The 21,114-nt window shown below is 42.5% G+C and overlaps 1 protein-coding gene across 2 annotated transcripts in view; it reads left to right on the plus strand.

The window, feature by feature from the left end:
* Positions 1-21,114, plus strand: part of LOC111158900 (zinc finger protein 879) — a 166,379-nt gene that overhangs the window by 131,160 nt on the left and 14,105 nt on the right. The window contains exons 1-4 of one of the 2 annotated variants that reach the window (XM_022521220.1): positions 382-416; positions 3,993-4,119; positions 4,570-4,665; positions 10,084-12,276. In XM_022521220.1, coding sequence (XP_022376928.1) covers positions 384-416; positions 3,993-4,119; positions 4,570-4,665; positions 10,084-11,531 — 1,704 coding nt within the window. In that variant the 5' untranslated portion in view covers positions 382-383 and the 3' untranslated portion in view covers positions 11,532-12,276. Of the gene's footprint in view, positions 1-381; positions 417-3,992; positions 4,120-4,569; positions 4,666-10,083; positions 12,277-21,114 lie in introns of those variants that run through there. The other variant, XM_022521219.1, reaches the window with a different exon arrangement.

Raw genomic sequence — 21,114 nt, forward strand, 5'->3', positions numbered from 1 at the left:
TGTTACTTCTCTTTCATTGAACATCTTTGTGAGCCGGGCCTGACTGCCCTTTACTCTGTTAATGTCCATGAGATGGTTCTAATTCCTTAGTCTGATTTACCTTTATTCAGAAACCACTGGCTGAAAGGTAGCAGGCCCGGGACTGGAAGTATGTTTGCCACGCACTCTGGGTTTGGGTGGCCATGCTTACAGACCCTCCAACGCAGAGATACCTGGGCTCTCAGGTTCCCTCTGGCTTCCGTCTGCAGGGTGCTCAGTGTGTGGAGCTAATTTAGTCATGCCTCGTGAGGGTGGGAGTACAGACAGGATGGACAGACAGACTGCTCATAGTTTCTTTTTCCATTTCAGGAGCCTTCTCTAGGAGGGGCAGCAGGGAGGGAGAAATGGCCACAGGGTTGCTCCCAGCCCAAGCTCAGGTGAGTCAAGACTCCTTTCTTCATCTGCCTTCTTGGTTCAGAGGTCGTGAACACACTGAAGCCATCGTGGTTGAGCCCACGGAGGCACCCAAGGGCTTGGTGGGGTAACTCTTGAAGGAAGCTGTTTGTCTGGTGCTTGGGATCAGTCTTCTTGGGAATTCCCAGCTTAGCAGCTAAGTCCCTCTCCAGTCCTGTTCCAAAGCCACACCAGAGCTCTGTGAGGGATCTAGGTTTGTTTTTTTCCCTGTGAAGGGTGGAACCTTGAGGGAGTCCGATAATTCTCTTTGTAACGTTAGGAATTCAAAGAGAAAATGTATGGTCTTTACCCTTAAGGAACTGAGGACCAATCAACTAGAGTAGTCCCTCATAGGAGTCCAGGTGATTTTCTAGGAAGATCCAAGAAAGAAGACTTCTGAATCAGCAAGCGTGGTCAGGGATATTTCTAGTATAACTGACTCTTGAACAACACAGGGTTTCAGTGTTGCTGGGTGAACTGGGGAAGCCCAGCGGCTTCGACCCAGCCTGTCCTTGAAGGAGTTGCTGAAAGTTCTTGGTCTTGTCTCAAGAAAGAATTCAAGGACCGGCCCACAACACAGCAGATGAGTGACACAACAGGAAAGTTTATTAAAGCAAAAAATATACTCTCAAGATAGAAGAGCAGATGACCTTGAGAGAGAGAGAGGGAGCAAGCACTTTGCACGCTGGGGTTTGAGTTGCTGTCTTTTATTGACAGTTGTAACTAGGGGGTAGGATATTCATTACTTGGGGCAGGGACGTAGGGTTTCAGCTTTCTCTTCCTAACTTGGTCAGGGGTTTCCTGTCCAGCCAGCTGCTGTCTTGGGCCTGTGTGGTTTGCTCTGGCTTGTGAAGGGCTTTCAGGGCAGCCTCTGACCTTCCCCACAGCTGGTCACAACTTCCTCGTTGCTGGCCTCCATTCTGCTCGAAGCCAACATTCTGCCTACTCTAACATACAGGCTTGGGCTCTGACCCCACCTGTTCCAAGCAGTCAGAAATCCACATACAACTTTTTTTTTTAAGTTTTTTTTTTTTTTAAAGGTTTTATTTATTTCTTTGACAGACAGAGATCACAAGTAGGCAGAGAGGCAGGCAGAGAGAGAGAGAGGAGGAAGCAGGCTCCCTGCTGAGCAGAGAGCCCGATGCGGGACTCGATCCCAGGACCCTGGGATCATGACCTGAGCCGAAGGCAGAGGCTTTAACCCGCTGAGCCACCCAGGCACCCTTTTTTTAAAGTTTTTATTTAAATTCTAGTTAGCTAACATATTGTGTAATACCGGTTTCAGGAGTGGAATTCAGTGGTTCATCAGTTACATGCAGTACCCAGTGCTCATCACAACAGGTGCTCCCCTTAATGCCCCCCCATCTAGCCCCACCCACCTCCCTCCAGCAACCCTGTTTGTTCTCTACAGTCAAGAGTCTCTCATGGTTTGCCTCCCCTCTTTTTCTTTTTTTTCTTTATTCCCTTATGTTCATCTGTTTTGTTTCTTAAATTCCACATGTGAGTGACATCATATGGTATTTGTCTTTCCCTGACTGACTTATTTGCTTCGCATAATACACTCTAGCTCCAGCCACATGGTGGCAAATGAGAACTCCACATATAACTTTTGACTCCTCCAAAAACTTCACTACTAACCACAGTTAGTGTTGGCTGGAAGCCTTACCAATTCTGCCAATTAACACATATTTTGTATGGTATATGTATTCTATACTGTGTGTCTTATAATAAAGCATGCTAGAGAAAGAAAATGTTATTAGGAAAATTAAAGGGAAGAGAAAAACATATTAACAGTACTGTATTTATTGAAAAAGAGTCTATATATATTTGGACTTGCTCAGTGCAAACTCCTGTTGTTTGAGGGTTGGACTATATTGGGAAATTTGGGGCTTATGAGCAGGACCAGGTTAAAAGGGCTGGTGAAAGGAAAAGGAATCCCAGCTAGGTAGGACTAGTGGTCTTGGGGGACAGATTGAGGGAAATGAAGCATCTGGTCCACAGTGTTTTCTTCCCTTCTTGGCCCTTTTGTGGCACTTAACAGAAATATAATTAAGAACACAATCTCCTCCCAAACCAGAAAACCTCTCCACAGAAGCAGAAGAGAAAGAAAACACTTTTATCATTGAATAAGTGCTCGGCCCGAATGTCACGTGCATCACAGGCCATCCCCCGAAGAGATTGTCAAGACAGAAGGCTCACTTGTATGTTGAGTGGCTACAGCCCAGTTTGGACATTCGTCAGGTGACCCGTTAGGCCCGCCCACTCCCAGGAGACTGAGAGGTTGGCACATTCAAAGATGACTTCCAGGCCTCCACAGAAGTGGTCCAGAGTTATGAGCCTGGGAAGTGACTTCCTGAGCCTTTGAAAAGACTTAGAGTAGCCCCTGCCCCCCCACCCCCCGCATCCATCAGGGAATTGATGGTTTCAGTTACCAGATGATCCTGCTTCCAGCCTCTCCTTAGAAGGTCAGAAGTAGCCAGACACTGTACCACAAGCCTGTGTCATTCTCCTCACTTCCCCTCATGTAGGCACTTTACCCTCCTGGGCACTCCTCACACTCCTGGGCACTTTATCCTCTCACACTCCTGGGTGAGCCACCAAGAGAAACTACACCAGGTGAGCTGTTGCGCCAGGGAAACTTTATTTGCAGCATGTAAGATCATGCCAAATAACTTCTGAAGCCGTGACTCCCCAAGCCAGGGTGGATGGGTTCCTGTTATTTCGGGTTAAGCTGAATATTTAAAAAGGGGATCCTTGTCACTGTATGTGGAGGTGGGCATAAGGTTGCACATGCGCCTTAAGGAAACACGTCCGAACACACGTTGTATGTTATGTAAACAAGGCTTGTGTCCTCCTTGGGCGGAGATTGTAGTATCCTAAGGAGGTGGAGGTAATTGTCAGTCATTCTAGAGGTCACTCCACGGTCCCATCTGTGCAAGGTGAGTCAGGACTCTAGCTCAAACTGGTATGAGTGGTGTGGGCTGGCTGGAGAGCTTGTCAGTGAGACTCTTGTCCAAGTCGCTACTGCTGGAGGGGCGGTTTCACTTTCCATCTTGAGAGAGAACTTGGAAAGAAAAGCTCAAGGAAGAATGTGGGATACAGGTCCGTGAGCACAAGCAGGTGGGCAGTCAAGATCAGGTCTTGGGGTCTAGCTGTAACGATATCACAAGCAGAAGGGTAAGTACAGCACAGTAAGGTGTTTTGAGAGGGAGAGACCACAGTCACATAATTTTTGCTACAGCATATTGTCGTAATTGTTCTGTTAGGACTTGTTAATCTCTTACTCTGCCTGATTTATAAATTAAACTTTATCATAGGATTGTATTTATAGGAAAAAAACAGTATATGTAGGGTACAGTACTCTCCAAGTTTTAGACTTGGAGAGGGGGGTTCTTAGAACATAGTCCCTCCTGCAGAAGTGGGGGCAACTGTATGTTCATTTGGAAAGGACAGAGACTTGCCTAGAGATGCTCGTAGCCCTGCATGGCAACAGGGTGACTGCTCAGCCGCCCCTTTGGGGGTCTGGTCCCGGGTGAGCAGGAACGGGTTTGCCATTGCAGGAGTCTGTGACATTCAGGGACGTGGCCGTGTTCTTCAGCCAGGACGAGTGGCTGCGCCTGGACTCCACACAGAGAACCCTGTACCGGGAGGTGATGCTGGAGAACTACGGCACCCTCGTCTCGCTGGGTAAGGACCTTTCCTCATGATGGAGAATCTGTGGGGGGAGCCTCGTGGGGCCCTCCCCAAGGAGGACACTTGGAGGGCTTGGTCATGTTCAGCCGCAGGTGGGCTCTCAGGGTGGCAGTCGCTATCCCCTCCGCTGCCAGGAAAGGCCTCAGGTTGGTAGAGTCAGTGATGGGCAGCCTTTGTGTGCTTTTGCCATTCTTTGGCTCGACACTCTATCCCTCTGGGTCTCCTGAGAGGTTCCAATAGAGGCATGCACAGCCAGCGCCCTGACTTTCTTCCTGAGACCACCTCCTGGCCGTCTTCAAAAAGCCTAATTGAAGCCCCTCTCTGAAAAGACGTCTCCTTCCTTCAGCTGTCCCTCTGCCCCGGAGTCCCTGGGGCTGGATCTGTGTGCCAGGGTGGCTGCTCATATCTGCACAGCGGACTCATTCTCTTCTTGCTCACAAACAGGAATCCTGTTTTCCAAACCAAAGGTCATCTTCCAGTTGCAGCAAGGGGAAGACCCCTGGATGGTGGAAAATGGAGTTTCTCAAGGCCCATGTGTAGGTGAGTGACAATGATTGGGAAGTGGGCAGAGCATTTCCTCACTTCCTGGGTGCTACTGCTCAGGAGACATGGACCAGGGCCCTCCTGAATGGGCCAGGCCAGGCGGGAAAGACTGGGAAGGGCATATCCTCTCTCTCTATCTACCTGAGCCCTGATACAGCAGGTTCAGAGGGAGAGTTGAATTCTCCCAAGAAGGGCCCATTTGTCTCCGGTATCCTTTGTAATGTGAATGCAGAAAAGGTAACACTTATATAATGCGTAAAGGTTTGTGACTCCTGTCTTCTCCTCTTTTTCTGACTGATCTTTTTTTTTTTTTTTTTTAATTTTTGTTACTTAAATTCAATTAGGCAACATACAGTACATCATTAGTTTCAGAGGTAGAGGTCAGTGATTCATCAGTCTTTTTTTTTTTAATTTTTAAAACTATAATTCTTTTTTTTTTTTAAAGAGTTTTTTATTTATTTATTTGAGAGAGAGAGAGAGCATGAGAGGAGAGAGGTCAGTGGGAGAAGCAGACTCTCTGCTGAGCAGGGAGTCCGATGTGGGACTCAATCCCAGGACTCCAGGATCATGACCTGAGCCAAAGGTAGTGGCTTAACCAACTGAGCCACCCAGGTGCCCCCCCCCCAACTTTTAAAAAAGTTTTTATTTGACAGACAGAGATCCCAAGTAGGCAGAGAGTCAGGCAGAGAGAGTAGAGGAAGCAGGCTCCCTGCTGAGCAGAGAGCCCGATTCGGGGCTCGATCCCAGGACCCTGGGATCATGACCCGAGTCGAAGGCAGAGGCTTTACTGGGCCACTAGGGTGCCCCTCATCGGTCTTATATAACACCCCGTGCTCATCACATCCCATGCCCTCCTTAATACCTATCACCCAGTTAGCCCATTCCTTACCCCCCTCCCCTCTAGCAACCCTCAGTTTGTTTCCTATAATTAAGAGTCTCTCATGGTTTTTCTCCCTCTCTGAGGACCTCCCATTCAGTTTTTGGACTGATGATTTTAAATTATTGTCCCTTTGGTTTGAACAAACTTCTGTCGATACAGTACATCCCTCATTGTTCCAGCTTGGGTTTTTGTTTGACATTTTAGGTTTGCAAATTATTATATATGGTTCAGCTAAAGAGAAAACACAGATGTATGCATATTTATATACTACACGAGAGTGAGAAGGCAGGGGTAGCAAAATGGTCATAAATAGAATTTATGCAGAAGGTTTGCAGATGTTCAATACAGCATTCTCTTAAATCTTTTGTGTGAAAATATTCAAAATAATACGTTCCAGACCCTGGCTGCTAGGATATATCTCTCAATCTCTAAAACTCCTCTGGGTTGCTGGGTCCTTAAGCTCTCATTTGCTGTTCTGCTTTGTCTTTGGTTTTTGTTGTTCCTGTTATTGTCATTTTGGATTTTTTTTCCACCTTTGCTTTTGTTCTGTTTTGTTTTGATTCTAGCACCAGATGGTGGCTCTCTCCTTTGAGCTTTGCTTCTTATCATTTATTGTCATTTATTCCTCTCCATGGCAGGACATAGGTTTTCTGGGTCAGCTCAGTCCCGTGTTTCTATTCATTAGCTTTGTCTTCAGCTTTCCCCCTTTGGTGTGACTAGAATATTCTCTTGAATAATGTTTTCAGAAAGGTTCATGTGCTCTTTTTGTGCTTGTCTAAAATATTCTTTTACCTCTCCAGTGAGAATTATGGATCTAGAATTCTGGCATCAAATTTTTTTTTTCCCTTCACACTTGACTTTAGTGTCTGAGTATTGAGTGTCCTTGATAAAAAGTCCTCTGTTAGCGTAATTCTTTTTCCTCTGTCTTCTGTGTAGAAATCTGGTCCTTTTTTTTTTTTAATCTTCTGTCTAGAATATTACAGGATTTTTTTTTTTATCTTCGGAATTTAGAAGATTCATTAGGTTGTATCAAATACCAAGGAGTTTTGGGGTTAATACTGATATTCGGCATCACAGGGTCCTTTGCATTGTAGAGTCAAGTCTTTTTTTCACTTCAGGGATCTTTTTTCCTACTACATACTAACATATATTCTATCACATTCTACCAATAATCCAAGGAAGCTAACTGTAAGAATAATGATAAAATAAAGCAGAAAGTTTGGTCAGAACCTTAGAAAGTGAATGTATCTGGTAAGGGCCAGCATAGTAGCCCTGGGTGAATCTAGAATTTGGCTCTGAGCTTTCTGGTTGGTAAAGAAATCATTAGTATCCAAATTGACTGTGTTCTTCTTTTGCAAGCAGTTGAAAAAAAATTAACTACTTTTAATTTATAGAAGGAATACATAATATTGTTAAAAAAAAAATAAAAAAAGAGGGCTGCCTGGGTGGCTCAGTCGGTTAAGCTTAGGTTGTGAACCCAGGGTCCTGGGATCGAGCCTCGCGTCGGGCCCCATGCTTGGCAGGGAGCCTTCTTCTCCCTCTCCCTCAGCCTGCCATTCCCTCTGCTTGTATTCTCTCTCTCTCTCTCTCTCTCTCTCTCTCTCCCTGTGTCAAATAAATAAACAGAATCTTTTTTTTTTTTTAAAGAGACCTGAAATTTTGCCAACCAACCATGATGAACCTTTGTTGATATTTTACTGTTTATCCTCTCAGATTGTGACTATTTGAGTGTGATTGTGTTTGTGCATGAGGGAGAGAGAGACACACGGAGAGAGAGATTGATGTTACATACTGTTCTCAAACCTATTTTTTTTTTAAAGATTTTATTCATTTATTTGACACAGAGAGAGATCACAAGTAGGCAGAGAGGCAGGCAGAGAGAGAGGAGGAAGCAGGCTCCCCGCCGAGCAGAGAGCCCGATGCGGGGCTTGATCCCAGGACCCTGAAATCGTGACCTGAGCCAAAGAAGGAGACTTAACCCACTGAGCCACCCAGGTGCCCCTCTCAAACCTATTTTAAATTGTGAATGTACTTCAGCTCTTCAGCCCTTGTTAAATAGAGGCGTATCTTTCTGAAAGAGCTCTATTGTATTATTAAGCCATATTTTATTAAATAATCTTCCAGAAATTTTAATTTCTAGTTTTTTCCTACTATTAAGATTGCTGTAGTGGCTCTGGAGTACAAAGGCATAATATAAAGAGAAACAGAAAAGGTCCAGAGAAGAAATAATTATAGTACAAAGGCATGAGTATTACCATTAAAAAAATCAAGGAGGTCACCTGGGTGGCTCAGTGGGTTAAAGCCTCTGCCTTCGGCTCAGGTCATGGTCCCAGGGTCCTGGGATCGAGCCCCACATTGGGCTCTCTGCTCAGTGGGGAGCCTGCTTCTCTCTCTTTCTCTGTCTGCCTTTCTGCCTACTTGTGATCTCTGTCAAATAAATAAATAAAATCTTTAAAAAAAAATAAAGGAATATGAATTTGAAAATCCACCCAGGATTCTTTGAAAAACTATTCAACTTCATTATAATCAATGAATTACAAAATAAAGCAATGAGAAGCCATTTTCCCCTTATTATATTACCCCAAATTAAGAAATACATATCCAGTGTTTTCCTGTTGTTCCGAGTGATACCTGAGTATCTTTCGAGGGATTTTGATGGGTGTAGTTTTTCTGCAGGATGGTCTGGCTTTATTAAAATCAATTCTAGGTTTGGAAATTTATCTTAAGGAAATAATTGTGCAGAGTTGCAATGGTGGTATAAAGAATGTTAATAACATGAGGTATCACTGAGGAGAAGAAAGCTAAGTGACTCTTAGAAGGGGATTTATTAAATTACAATTATGTTTGTGCTTTGAAATCTTACATTGCCATTAAAATGATGGTGTAAAAAAAAAAGTGATGGTGTCAACCTTCATTTGTTGCTATGGAGAGAAGCCTACAATTTTTTTAAGTGAAGAGTAGGTAGGGGGAAGTGTAGTTTCAACCCATTTTTATTTTTCAAATGAAAGTGTCTTCTAAGATCCAGAAAAATCCTGGTGAGCTAAATTCCACATCTAGCAATGGTTATATTTGTGTGTTGTGTATATATACAATCGTGGTAAACTTGATTTTCGTATTTATAGTTTTCTGTATTTTCTTTATTTTTCTTACAATGATTATATATCTCTTTTTCAGTTAAGAAAATAAAAACTGTTTAAGAAAATACATTCATTCTTTATGAAGCAGTAAAACCATTCCTTGCACTGTATTCCAAGTGATCAAAAGCAGACTGGAAATTATTCTCAAGAGTGTCCTCTTCCCCCAAGGTTCCCCATATCATTACATGGTGCCAGTTTCCCATCGAGCTGCGCAGGCTAGAAGCTGGATATCATCCTTCAGTCCTCTCTTTCACGTACTCAGGATATACGTACTCTTGTCATCTCTGCCTTCAGAGCATCCCAAATGTGCCCCCTTCCACTGCCATACTAGTCGCCTCCATCCAGTCTCCGGAGTGGCTGCTCTACCTCTGCCCTTGTTAACCCCCCACTGCCAGTGACAGCACATTTGTTGCACCTCCACCGTGATCCTCTTTAAACAAAACTGTCCTGTCCCTCCTAGCCCACAGTGATCCTCTGAAGAAATTCCAAATGTCTTCCATTATCGCCTGCGTGATATGGCTCCTGCGTACTTCTTTTCCTCACCTCCTAACACTGTCTTGTTCCCTCTTGCTCAGGCCACACTGGATGAATCTGGGTTCCTGGACAACTTGAAGCTGACTCTCACCTTACATTCTTTCTGACCAGAATCATATTTATACCCACGTTTTTGCACGGCCATCTCTCATTATTGAGAGCCCATCTTGAATTCTACTTTCTTATCACCCAGTTTAAAATGTCAGCTCATTTACTCATACTGCACATCACCTTGTTTTTGTTTTCCTCATTCTCATCACCCCCAGGACTCATCATCCCTAGTTTATTTCATCGCTGGGTCACGGTCAGTACCCTGCTGCTAGAATGTAAACCCTTGTGAAAACTGGATTCCTGCCTGATATGTTCCACATACTTCTGTTCTTGACCTTTGCATGGTGGCTACTCAGTAAAGAATTGCTTGAAAGAGCGAGGAAATGTCCATCACAACACCACATACGGCACTCAGAGGAGTTCCACAACAGCAGTTTTCACTTATAGCCCCTCTGCAGTTTCCTCGTGGATTTACCTTGAGTGCACCAGTGACTGACACAGGAAAGGGAGCTGAGGAGTAACACAACCCACTGAACTCAGAAGTGCTCTGTCCCCTGCTGACCCCAGCTTTGTTCCTAGAGCAGGCCTGGCTGCCCTTGTCGGAGGAGCTTTCCTTGGAGCTCACCCACATACAGCTTTCTGCAGACCTCTCCACCCAGGCATGTCTCCCATGCTGCTGCTTTCTCTTGCCCTTCTTTCTCCCCATCCTTTCTTAAACATCCAGGACGTATTTGTTAGCAATCCTTGTATATTTTGGTATCACTTTTCTTTATTCTTAGTGCAAGGGAGACTTACCTGTTTTGTTTATTTTAGGATGGGAACGCTTATTTGAAACTACAGTTTCTGAAGAAGAAAATCAGGAAGTAATGAATAAACTCCTAGGGGACGGTCCTTTTGACTTCAAGTTGGGGAAAGCCTACATAAATGAGGATAAGCTAGAGAAGCAACAAGGCAAAAAGAACAAACCTTTCAGGAAAGTCTTAGTCACCATCAAAAACACCTACATGAGGGAGAGGAGCTTTACGAGTATTGAGCTTGGGAAGAATCTCAGTCTGAAATCACCCCTTATTAGAAAACCCAGACTTGTTTCCAGAGGAAGGAAACCCCATTCCCAGCAGTATTCAGTTCTGTTTAAACAATTGGGAGTCAACACGGTGCGCAGATGTTACAAATGTAACATCTGTGGGAAAATCTTCCTCCACAGTTCTTCCCTGAGTAAACACCAGAGAATCCACACTGGAGAGAAGCTCTACAAATGCAAGGAATGTCGGAAAGCTTTCAGCCAAAGCTCTTCTCTCACTCAGCACCTGAGAGTTCACACAGGAGAGAAACCTTACATCTGTGGCGAATGTGGGAAAGCCTTCAGTTTCACCACATCTCTCATTGGACATCAGAGGATGCATACTGGAGAGAGACCCTATAAATGTAACGAGTGTGGCAAAACATTTAAAGGAAGCTCATCCCTGAATAATCACCAACGAATTCATACTGGAGAAAAGCCCTATAAATGTAACGAGTGTGGGAGAGCCTTTAGCCAGTGCTCTTCTCTTATTCAGCATCACAGGATTCATACTGGAGAGAAACCCTATGAATGTAGTCAGTGTGGGAAAGCCTTTACTTCAATATCGCGGCTAAGTAGACACCATAGAATTCATACTGGAGAGAAACCCTTTAATTGTAATGAGTGTGGGAAAGTATTCAGTTACCACTCAGCCCTTATCATACATCAGAGAATTCACACTGGGGAGAAACCTTATGCATGTAAAGAATGTGGGAAAGCCTTCAGCCAAAGCTCTGCTCTGATACAGCATCAAAGAATTCATACAGGAGAAAAACCCTATAAATGCAATGAATGTGGGAAGGCCTTCTCCTGGATTTCCCGGCTTAATATACACAACAGAATCCATACTGGAGAGAAACCGTATAACTGTAAAGAATGTGGAAAAGCTTTCAGTTCCCACTCAGCAGTTAATACTCATCGGAAAATTCACACTGGAGAGAAACCTTATAAATGTAACGACTGTGAAAAAGCTTTCAACCAAAGCTCAGCTCTCATTCAGCACCAGAGAATTCACACTGGAGAGAAACCCTTTAACTGTAAAGTATGTGGGAAAGCCTTCCGACAAAGTTCATCCCTTATGACACATATGAGGATTCATACAGGAGAAAAGCCTTATAAATGTAAAGAATGTGGGAAGGCTTTTAGTCAGAGCTCATCCCTTACCAATCATCAGAGGACTCACACTGGAGAAAAACTATGAATAAAACACATGTGGAAAGTCTTCCAACTGAAGTTCATTTCATACTCAATTTCAAAAAACTCGTCCTGGGCAGAAAGTGATGAAGAGTAGTTAATTGTGAGTTAAACTTCAGAATGTAGACCTCCTCAGACATCAGAGACTTCATGATGCAGGTAACGTTAAGTGTATTAGGAAAGCTACTATGAAATGTTTTCATAGTTTTTAAGTTATCATGGCTATAAGATTGAGAATGTGTAAGATTCTTTTATCTTGTCCCTGGTGACGTGTGATAAGAGCCCCCAGCTTTCACAAGCATCACTGGGAAGCCTGTTGATTTATGTAAAAGTGCAGCCATAAAATCCAGACTTTAGATTAATCTAGGAATCTATTTTTTGAAATGACATTTGAGTGTTATGCAAGCCAGTTATACTAAGAAGAATGTTTTGGAGAAGAAATATAAGCAGGTGACCTGTAGCTACCTCACTGTCGCTAAAATATGTTAATAGTTTAAAGGCAAAACGTGTACTTGGTGGTTGTGAAAACTTTTGGGGTTATTTCTTCTTTGCTTTCCAAGCCATTTACCTGAAAAGAAAATCACTCTGTAAACTCTGTAGGCACATGGTCCTGTGTTTTCTCCTTAACAACTTGTTCCCAGCTCTGAAGCAGATCTAAAGCCACTTTATTTTAAATCACAAAATGCATGGTATTTCACTTGGTTTTATCACAAAGTGATTACCTTTGCTGCGTGAGGTTGAGAATTAAAGGTTATTCAGACAACTATTGCTTTTGCGAGTTACTCCACTGATAAATGTGAGTGATGATCTTACAGTATAAGATGGGAGTGTGCCTCTTGGCACCCAGGCTGTGCCTCCTTCATTAAGCTCTCCGGTTACCATCCAGGAAGGCCCAGGAAGAATGTGGATCACCATTCATCCTAGCTGAGGTAAAGTGAACCAGGTAACTTTCGCTTCCTCCTACACTCTGAGGGCCACAAGATAGAAATTCAGACTCTTAAGTTCAGTAAATGGGCTGTTAGATACTTCAAGTTAGCACATTTCTGCATTTCTAAAATGTGAATAATAATTCTGGCAAGGTAAAAACAGCTATCTCCCAAGTCAAACTAAAATTGTTGAACTTTACAGAAGCAACAACCTCTAGTGTTGTTCAGTATCAACTGGAGTGGGCAAGCACTTAAGGACTAAACTACCTATTTTATTTAAAAAAGGGGGGGGGGACTAGTTTCTTTTTCTTTGTCAAAGAGTTAAAAAAAAATAACCTCAGAAAAGGTACTATTGGGGGTAGGGACTGAGCTGAAGCCAAAAATCATTGAATTCAATGTTTGCTTCCTGGGACCAACTAATCAGTTTTACTGTTCCAGACTCATGAGGAACAGACTTTTCTGAGTCATGTAATCTTCCACTGCAGTGCCTCTTTCCTCACAACCATTCTTTTAAATTCTCTAATTTCTGGGAAAATTTCTAGGAAAACATAACTTCCCTGTCTTTGTCCAGTTAGGTTGCCATGATAAAGTACCACAGCCTGGGTGGGTTCTCAACTACTGAAATTTAATTTCTTACAGTTCTGGAGGCCGGGAAGTCCAAGATCATGGCACCTACATGGGTGTGTTTGTTCTTGCGAGGATCCTCTTCCTGGTTCCTAGCCAGCGCCTTCTTGGATCCTCACATGGTGGAAGGGGCGAGGGAGCTCTGAGGCCTCTTAGGAGGACACTAATCAAATTCATGAGCCTCCATCCTCATTATAGTCACTTCCCAAAGGCCCCACCTCCTAATACTATCACCTCTGGGGTTAGGGTTTCAACAAGAATTTTGAAGGGGCACATGTTTAGATCATCATACCTCCCAGTAACAGTATAGTCCTAAAAATAATCCCCCCAAATAAATCTGAATAAAGTTACACAAAGAAAATATCAGGCCCAGTTATTTTTACATTGAGGTCTCTCAAACTTGCAGGTGACAGGCTATTTGAGTCTGATGTGGGATCATCCAGAGGTGATCGTGTGCAAGCACAATGATTCCAATATAATCCGGTACCAAGATCTGACAAGGAAAGTACAAGAAAGAAAAAAAAAAAAAACACAGGGCCGTATCATCCAGGAACAAAAATGTAAAAATCCTACTAAACAAAGCAAATGTAATCCAGCAGTACCTCAGCATAGTTCATACATCATGATAAATGGAAATTTTTCATGGGAATGGGTGGGTTACTTAGCATTAGGAAACTTAACAGTTGCTGTGTACTACTGGAGCAGGTTAAAGGTACAAAATCCATACCTTCATCTCAGGGCTGACAAAGCAACCAAAACACTCAGCACCCATTCATTGTAAAAACTTAGTAAGCAGTGGAAAGTTTACTTAGCCTGGTAAAAGGGTATTTACCAAAAACCTGCAGTAAAAAAATGTTAAACTATTAGAAGTAGTCATATGACAGGAGCAGTATAGAAAAATAACAAATTATTCAATAATGAATAATGGCTCTGAGAAAAACATTTCATCCACATAGAAGAAAAGTTGGATGCCTACCCTCACCACAAAAAGAATTCTGTGAAAGACAAAATTGTATACCTTTTGGAAGAAGATGTAAAGAATAACTTTATGACCTCACAATAAGGAAGGATTTTTTTAAAGCAGAATACAAATAAGCCATGAAATCTTTTTCTATATTTGCTCACATTAAAAAAAAACACCTGGTTATCAAAATATACGAAAATGGAATTGAAAAGACATAAAATAGATCTCTCCACATTTTTTGACAAACACTTATTGTCTGGAAGGTTTAAATACTTTATACAAATCAACTTAAAAAAAGAAAAAGACAACCTTGTAGGAAAAAAAGTGTTCTGAATACATGACTACTTCTTTCACAGAAGAGGAAATAGAGATTTCTAAAAACATGAAAAGTGCTTAAAAATGGAAATTAGGATCACAGAGAGGATTTTTTTTTAAGATTTTATTTATTTGACAGAGAGAGAGATCACAAGTAGGCAGAGAGGCAGGCAGAGAGAGAGGAGGAAGCAGGCTCCCTGCTGAGCAGCGAGCCCGATGCGGGGCTCGATCCCAGGACCCCGAGATCATGACCTGAGCCAAAGGCAGCAGCTTAACCCACTGAGCCACCCAGGCGCCCCCACAGAGAGGATTTTATGAAATTTTATGACTTTTTAAATAGATCTTATTTTATTTTTTAATTTTTGTTTTGTTTTGTTTTTTAGTAGGCTCTGTATCCAATGTGGGGCTTGAACTCACAATTCCATGATCAAGAGTCACACACTTCATTGACTAAGCAAGCCAGGCACCCCAAATTTTATGATTTTTTTTTTAAGATGAGTAAAAATGAAGATGTGTGACATTACTGAGTTTTGGAACGTATGTGGAATAACTGGAATCCATTCTCCACTAGTGGGAGTGTAAATTGATATAGACCATTGGCATCCTGTAAAGTTGAACTTGTGCATGTCATCAAACACAGAAGTCCCACTCCTATGTACATATGATAGATAAATGTGTGTATATGAGTGGCAAGAGACATGTATAAAGATATTCTTAGCAGCACTGATCGTAGACACTGATGTTTGGAAGTAGTCTGAATGTCTGTTAATAGGAAAATGAATAATTTTGAAATATTAATAATGTAGAGCAGCAGTGAGAATAAGTGAACCAAAGCTATAAGCAAACTGATGAATTTAAAGGCCTGTTGACTTTTCAAAAGTCATAGGAAACAACATATGGTATAATAACAAGTTCTGCGATATTAAATTAATTTTAAGTGATTTATACATATAGTAAAGATACTAAAAATAGCAAGTGACTGAAAGATAAGATAGTCTAGCTATCTGTGGCAAATTTAATGGCTTAAAGCAACAATTTTTTAGTACTGTTGGTTCCATATCTGGGTTCAGTTGGGCAGTTCCTACTTGGCGTCTTTAATGCATTTGCAGTCAGAAAGCAGCTGCCACTCACCTGGGCTTGGTGTCCAGGGTGGCTGACACGCAATGCTGTCTGCTGCTGAGACCCCAGTTGGGCTTCGCACAGAAGGGTGCCTGCTCCTGAGAGGCAGTGTCCCCAGAGCCAGCACCCTAAAGGATCTACATTGAAAGTGCCGATCTTAGAACTCAGCTTTGGAAGTCATAGGACATCAATTCTGTATTCTCTTGGTGAAAAATGGTTTATAGATGTGGTCCGGATTCAAGGGGAGAAGGTGATACAAGGATGTAAATAGCAGGGTTATGGTTCATCGAGACGATATTTGGAGACTAGCTACCATACACACACACAATTCAGGATGGTGATTATCTCTGGCTGTGAGGCAAGGAAGTGACTTGGGGAGGAGCCTGGGGTTCCTCAGCTTGCCTGATGCCTGAGAGAGCCTGCCTTCCCAGGAAGAGGTTACCCAGGCCAGCCAGAATGAGGATCAGGAGGAAGGCCAGTGTGTATATCAGTAAAAATGATTAAATAGAGTTTTTTGCCCCAACTCTATACTGGGTCATTTAAAGTAGGATAAAACAGATCTTACTGCCTGATCACCCTAGGTGAAGTGCACATCAAGTTTAAGAGGTTGTATTCAAGGGCCATTTCAAGGTCATAACTTTAAAAAAAAAAAATCTATTTATTTTAGAAGAGAGTAAAGAGAGCAGAGGGAGGGGCAGAGTGAGAGGGAGAATCTCAAGCAGACTCCATGCTCAGCAAGGAGCCTGACTCGAGGCTCAATCCCCTGAGATCATGACCTGAGCTGAAACCCAGAGTCAGGTGCTCAACCAACTGTGCGCCCAAGGTCATAACATTCTTCTGGCCACTACTGAATTTAAACATGCCTCCTCAACAAAACTATGAACACCTCCCTTTCCTGTTTATACTTTCCCTTCTCATTCATCTCCCTAGATCACCAGATGAAGAGAGATGGTTCCTATCCCAAGTCAGGAAACACATACTAAAGTAAAAAAATGTGCATAAGAGGACTAGGCAGAAGAGAACACTATCCATTTTTATACCTTTCTAATGGGCCATTTTCAAAGCAACCTGAAAAAGGAATATGTTCTACTTTTTATAATAGAGTTGACATGCCTGATACATTGAATTTATAGTGTTCATAGTAATTAAATTATTTAAAATGTCCACCTTCCAGGTGGGTAGGGCCCTTCTCTTACCAAACCCATTTTCTCATGAGGAGCTCTGTGAAATGAATAGGCCCATTTCTTTTCCCCTAGACTGTCCCCTCCATTGGCTTTGTCCAGTGTTTTCCGCATGGTTAGGGTTATGCTGTGCTTTTTTGGTAAGAAAACTACCAAAGCAATATTGTATTCTCAGTTCATGGTCTTATCACATTGGGAGTCTTGTGATGTTGCTAATTTTAGCCTCACTTTGGTTGAGGTTGTCTGCCTGGTTTCCCACTCTAAAGTCACTGTTTTTCTCTTCACAGTCATTAGTATCTTGACAGGCGATCCGATTAGTGTATGCATGTGCACCTGTACTAGAAAATCTCACCTCCGCCAGTTTTAGAATCTATAGATGACACTGGCTTTATTATCATCACAATGGTTTCCACATAGAGATCTCATAATACCGTCATTTCTTATACCTTTATTAATTGGCCTTCCACTTTAGGCAAGTGTTTTATCTTCTGTTCTTATGACTGGAAGCATGGTTTCTTATTTTATTTAATGGACTGTAATCTGCTAATATCTTTGTGTATGTTGATGCTGAAATTGTCCCAGACTTGGCCTCGAGAGCCCCTGCAAGCTCGTTTCTGTGTCCTTTCTGTCGCAGGCTTGAGTCCGTATCTAAAATCTGTAAGTTGCGTAACCCTACTTCTGTCTATGTAGCAACATATGATTTCTTGACTGGATGACTTAGGGGTTGGAAGAGGAATTGTGGAGTCAAAAACATTTGGGGGGATTTTCTCTCTTTTCTTGCAGGATCTTCTGTTTCCTCCTCTTGCTACTTTCCCCCTTGATACATGGCTTCCACATCGCTGTCTTTCCATTAACAATATTCTCCGCATAAAGCATTATCTTTCTGTGGATGTCTCCTCACCTCCTGCATGTATTTTTTTTTTAAAAACTGCAGTAAAATATTTATAAGACTTGTCACTATAACCATGTTTAAGTGTACAATTTAGCGATATTGAGGATATTCACAATATTTTGTAACCATCACCACAATCTATTTCCAGAAACTTTCATCACCTCAAACAGAAGCTCCACACCCATTAAGCAGTAATTCCCCCATACTCCCTGCTGCCAGCCCCGGTCACCTCTTATTCTCCTTGTGCCTCTCTGAATTTGCTTATTTTAGATTACGTACGTTGAATCATATATTTATCCTTCTGTGTCTGGCTGATTTCACTTAGCATAATGTCTTCAAGGTTCATCCACATTATAGCAGGTCTCAGGGTATCCTCCCTTTTTAAGGCTAAGTAGTGTTCCATTGTAAATATCCATCCCATTTTATTTATCCATTTATGTGCTGATGGACATTTGGGTCGTTTGCACATTTTGGCGATCTGGAACAATGCTTCTGTGAACGTTTGTGTACAAGTGTTTGTGTGGACATTTCTCTTGGGTAGATACTTAAGAGTGGGATTGTGGAGTCATATGAGGAGTAATTACAGCCAAACTCTTTGCCACTGTGGTTGCACCATTTTACATTGCCATCAGCAACGTGCGAAGGTTCCAGTTCCAATACGGGTGGTTCTACATCTCTGCCAACACTTGGTATTTTCTGGCTTCCTTCCGTAATAGTCACACTCAAAGGTGTGAAGTGGTGTCTCATGCTGGTCATAATTTGCATTGCCCTGATGACTAGTGGTGTAGAAACTCTCTTTTATAAGATTTTTGCCCATTTTTATATCTTTTGTTGCGAAATGTTCTGTTCAAATCCTTTGCCCATGCTTGGAATAGACTGTTCTGTTGTCGAGTTATAGGAGTTGTTTAAATATCCTGCATGTACTCTGAAGCACTTATATTCCGTTCCCTTCTACACCTGTACAGTTTTGCTGTTTTCACACACAGAGTGTACTTTCTCTTCCTGGTGGTGGTTTTATACCCATTTTAGGAACACTACTGCCTCTTTCACTACCTCTTTCCTCTGCCGTATCCTTTGTTGTTTTTCCAAAGGCTGTGATGAGAGTTTCAGGTTTATACCATCATCACTACCTCATCTACCCAAAGAAACATTTCGGTTATCTTCCCAAACAACTACACATCATGTCTTCCCCATTTTTATTTCTCTCTATCTTTAAGTGCCTACTGTGTGCCATTGTGCTCAAGACAGAACACACCCACTGTCATGCCTGTGGCAAGAGGTCTAAAAGCTGCTCTGTAATAATCACCATTTGCTTCATGATCTCTGTTTCAGTGGAAAGACATGGGCTCAGTTGGAAGAGCATGCAGCTCTTGATCTCAGGGTCATGAGTTCAAGTCCCATGTTAGGAGTGGAGCCTACTTAAAGATATGAGCAAAAGAAAACAAGCTGGCAAGATTTCAATTTCTTTTAAGCAAATTATATACAATAAAAAATTGTATACAAAAAATGTAGGTTTTCATGGCTCCATAAATTTATAGGGTTGTAATGGAATTACCCTTTGGACCCCTCTGTTCCAACACCATCTTGCTCAAGCATCTCTTTGCTTGGGTCACTTGGGTTATTTTTCCTAAATATTTGCAATCCCTTTTGAATGTTCTAATACACTTTAAACTTCCATGGGGGTTTATATAAGGCAAGAAGATATGAATATTTTATGGCACGTTTCTTTGAGAACATTCAGGTTCACAGTAGAATCTGGGTGGCATTTTCCACAGTATACCCCATGTCCCCAAGTCCAGCGGGTCCAGTGGGCTCTATTCCACATTGTCCAGGGACGGACCATGGACTTCTAAGCTAGCCCCAGTCTCTCAGCTCTTTCCTTTGACCCTTTGGTTAACTCTCAGCATGGCAGTCAAAGTCATCACTTAGAAATGGACATCAGAGGATGGACAAGGGAGACCCGGAGTCCTGAGGCCTCTGCCCTGCCTGCCGCTGGGATGCTGCAGGAGGCTCTTGGTCCTGTGGCAAGAAGGAATTCAAGGAGAGATGGGACTCGCAGTTGAGCAGTGTAAGTGGGAAAGTTTATTTGAGTGAGAGTATGCTCCCCACAGCAGGGGAGCACAAGGGGAAGCTGGGTTCGGGCCTCTACATCTTTTACTGACGGTTCTTAACTAAGGGTGGAATATGTATTACTTGGGGAGGGGATTTCTTGGGAACAGGGTTTCTCGCCTTTTCTCCCTTACCTGATCAGAGTCTCCAGCCTTCTTTGTCTTGGGCCTGTCTGCTTTGATTCGGCTTCCGGTGGCTTTGTTTTGGGTACTGCTATCCAGACAGGTTTCTAACACCCCCCAATAGCTGACCCTGACTACCCCCCACCCCCCGTTTGCTGACATCCGGCAGCCTATTAACCGCTAACTGCCTACTCTAACATCTCCACTGCTCAGAACATTCTCTTCCAGAGTAAGATCCAGTGACCATGACCAGTAAGAGCCTGCACATTCTAGTCCTCTTGCCTCTGATCTCGCCTGTACTTCTTTCTGCCTGCTTCCTTAATGTGTCTTCAGCAGGCCAGGAGTGCTCCCACCTCTGGGCATTTGCTTTTCAGCCTGCCAGAAAGCCTTCCCACAGATCCTTAACTGGGCTTACTATCTCTCTGCAGATCTTTCTTCAATGTCACCTTCTCAGTAGGACGTTTCTTAAACACTTTGTATAAGTAACAGTAATCCCCCCCCCCCAACTAGGGTTACTGTTCCCCCTTTCCTGTTCTCATTAGCGCTCATCACTCCCTAAAAACATACCATTTATTATTCTAGTTTATCATCTTTCTTCCCTCTCCTTCTGGAGAATTTAAGCTGCACGAATGCAGAGGTTTTGAGAGTTTTGTTTAACCTGTATTTCTGGCATCTAGAACAATGCCAGGAGCAAGAGAGGTGTTGAAGATTTTTATTGTTGTTGAATGAGTGAATAGTGGAATCTTATACAGTAGTGATAATGGATGAACTTCGCATGTATCAAGATAGGTGAATCTAAAAATTGTCAAAGAGTGATCTCTCAGGCTAAGTTCCCCCTTCACCAAACAAAGACTTAGAGTTTCAGCTCCTCCAGATATGTAATCTTAAACCAGCCACCCAGGAGCTGGGTGATCATCATTAGTTAGGTAATCTGCCTGATAAATCTTTGCCATCTTCTGTAGGTAAACTAACCTTGCAATAAGCAATCCACTTTTTGCCTAAAATACTTTCCTTGTTCCTGCTCCCTTCTGCCTATAAAAGGGTCGCACGTACTTCTTGGAGTTCCTTCCTACCTGCTAGGATGCTACCTGGTTCAAGAATCACTGAATAAAGCAATAAGATCTTTAAAATACACTCGCTTGATTTTTTTTTTTCAAACAGCGGTCAAGTTGAGCATATGTCACAGCAGATTCCATCTATATAAAGATCAAAACCCTTGCAAAAATAAACACTTATTGTGGAATATAATACCATCAAGCTAAGCAAGGTAAATCCTTAGCACAATTTAGACAAATGACAGGAGAGCATTGCGGACAGGGCTTCAGAAATTCTGCTCAA

Source organism: Enhydra lutris, unplaced genomic scaffold, assembly GCF_002288905.1.
Source record: "Enhydra lutris kenyoni isolate GAN:26980312 unplaced genomic scaffold, ASM228890v2 scaffoldscaffold64, whole genome shotgun sequence".
NCBI lineage: Eukaryota > Metazoa > Chordata > Mammalia > Carnivora > Mustelidae > Enhydra > Enhydra lutris.